Consider the following 2,360-nt stretch of genomic DNA (forward strand, 5'->3'; position numbering starts at 1 on the left):
TGATCAGCGGATGGGGTATACAACATGATCCTAAATACTACCCTGATCCCGAAAAATTCGACCCGGACCGCTTCAGCCCTGATAAAATAAAGGACATAGACTCTTGTGCCTATTTACCATTTGGAGCTGGTCCGAGGAATTGCATAGGTATGTGAACACTTTTCTTTACTTTAATTTTAACACAAAATTAGAACAGATGGTAGAAAGATAAATTTGAGAACCTCATCATCACAGTGAATTAAAAACTATGTAGTTCAGTAATAAATTAACAAAATTGGCTCAACAGCGCCAATGTTTAGCAATCATTTTTCTAACTCAGCAATCTGTGACAAATTCCATACCACGAAATAATTAAAAACAAATAATGTGCGTAGAATAGAACTTGAAAACAAAAGCACATCTAGTTTTAGGCCCAGCTGCCATTTTGTGTAGATATCAGCGCATTCACACTTTCAAAATGGCGGTGGAAAAAAAATGGCGTTTTGTTAGATAACAAAACGCCATTATTAGATAATATCAAAATTTCTAGATTGATTTTTTCCTTGCAGGACTGCGTTTCGCTAAAACACAATCACGAGTTGGTATGGTTAAATTCTTTTCCAATTTCCGCGTCGAGCCTTCGAAGAGGACTGCAATGAAGTTAACATTTGATCCCTCGCGTGCATTCCTCTCAGCTACGGGAGGAATATATCTGAACATTGTGCGTCGATAAACTTTACAAAATGTTAAATTTAATTTGTATTTGTATTATCTTTGTAAATGTTATTAACTGTGGTAGTCAGAGTCGTTTAATGATTACTAAAAATCCTTTATTGTAGTTTTATCTAGATTTACAATAAAGTTCTCCCTTAGTGACCACTCTGTGACTCTGAGTACGGCAGTAAAGGTACTCAAACCTATTGATTTTTGTACCATAATCTATCTCATTGTATTTATTAATTATTGCTTGTTTTTAGATTTTAGAATTTTGTATAATTTTAATAAAACAAATAATGGAACTCTAAACTTTTATTTGTGTCTTATCAAATGCTAGCTGTTGTACACGACTTCGTGCGCGTGATATAATAAAAACAATAAAAAAGTATAGCCTATGTTACTCATAGATAAATTATCTTTGAAAGAATTTTAAAAAATCGGCCCAGTAGTGTTTGACTTATTTTACTATACATACAAAAATACAAATCGTTCCTCTTCATAATATTAGTATAGAAGTATAAGCTAGTTGTTCCTCGCGACTTGGCCCGTGGGATAAAAAAAAATATAGCCTGTGTTACTCTGATAACTGGTGAAAAAAAATTTGAAATCGGCCTCGTAGATTTTTTTCAATACATACAAAAGTATATATCTTTCTTCTTTATAATATAGTTAGTACAGATGAATATAAAGCGTATCTCGGAATATCGATTGGCCCAGAGCTACAGTCGATCGACTTGCAGGCGACGACGCAGGACAGACGACGCTAGCGCTCTCTCGTGTCGCTGCGCCAACGCAGTAGTAGTAGTAGATGAATGTAAATGGCGACTACTCGAAAGTTGAGTATACTCAACCGGCAGTAACCCGTCGCAGTGTACCAAGATGTTCACCAGTCCACCCTCCTCAACCACTTTATGCCGCTTTGTAACATCGATATTTTGTATACTTTGTACTTTGTATGGAGCAACATGTTTTAGTTTTTAAAAAAGCCACATAAGATTACGCACTCGGTTTGTAGTGTTAGGAATAAAATTAGTACCGTGCTATAGAATTGGCGCAACTCTAGATTATCGGCATAAACGTCACGTCCCTAGCTGACAGCTGTCAATGTCACTAGAAGTATGGATAGATTTGGCGCGCATCCAAGTCTTGACGAGAAGTATTGCTCTGAGTTAAAAGCGACAGTATCAATTAAATAAGTTGTTTAATAGTAGCCATTTCAATATGACTATGCCATAATTTTTAATCAATAACTCGGAGACATTTGGTACACGTGACTTTTTCTATATTTAGGCAAAGGAAATTAGATTTTTATATTTGAATTTAATCGAAGGAAAAGTAGGATAACAATATCTTTTTTGTTAAGAACATGGTTACTCAAAAAGCATGTTGCGATTGCAGACATTTTAATTTTTTTATAAGAGAAAGGGGACAAACGAAACACATAACAAAGTGTTTTTTTTAGTGTGGCAAACGAGCAAGCAATCGCCTAAATAGCGAAGTGACCGCTGCCTACAGACATCCGCAAATACAGATGCGTTGCCTACTTTAATCGACGGAGGAAGAGACGCATATAAAGAGCATATTTTCCCCTTTCTATGCGTCTCCTCCATCGTCAAATTAACTTTCCCATCCAATCCTTTCCTTATAAGCAAAGTGTGGAATGG

The 2,360-nt window shown here is 35.8% G+C and overlaps 1 protein-coding gene across 1 annotated transcript in view; it reads left to right on the forward strand.

Moving 5' to 3' along the window:
* LOC106104756 (cytochrome P450 6B1-like) overlaps positions 1 to 903 on the forward strand; it is a 2,742-nt gene extending 1,839 nt beyond the window's left edge. Inside the window, exons 2-3 of the mRNA XM_013284887.1 lie at positions 8 to 147; positions 549 to 903. Of these exons, the coding sequence (XP_013140341.1) occupies positions 8 to 147; positions 549 to 712 (304 nt within the window). The 3' untranslated portion in view covers positions 713 to 903. The remainder of the gene's footprint in view (positions 1 to 7; positions 148 to 548) is intronic.
* Positions 904 to 2,360: the final 1,457 nt, after the last annotated feature.

The sequence above is a fragment of the Papilio polytes genome, unplaced genomic scaffold (genome assembly GCF_000836215.1).
Source record: "Papilio polytes unplaced genomic scaffold, Ppol_1.0 DF823399.1, whole genome shotgun sequence".
NCBI classification, from domain to species: domain Eukaryota; kingdom Metazoa; phylum Arthropoda; class Insecta; order Lepidoptera; family Papilionidae; genus Papilio; species Papilio polytes.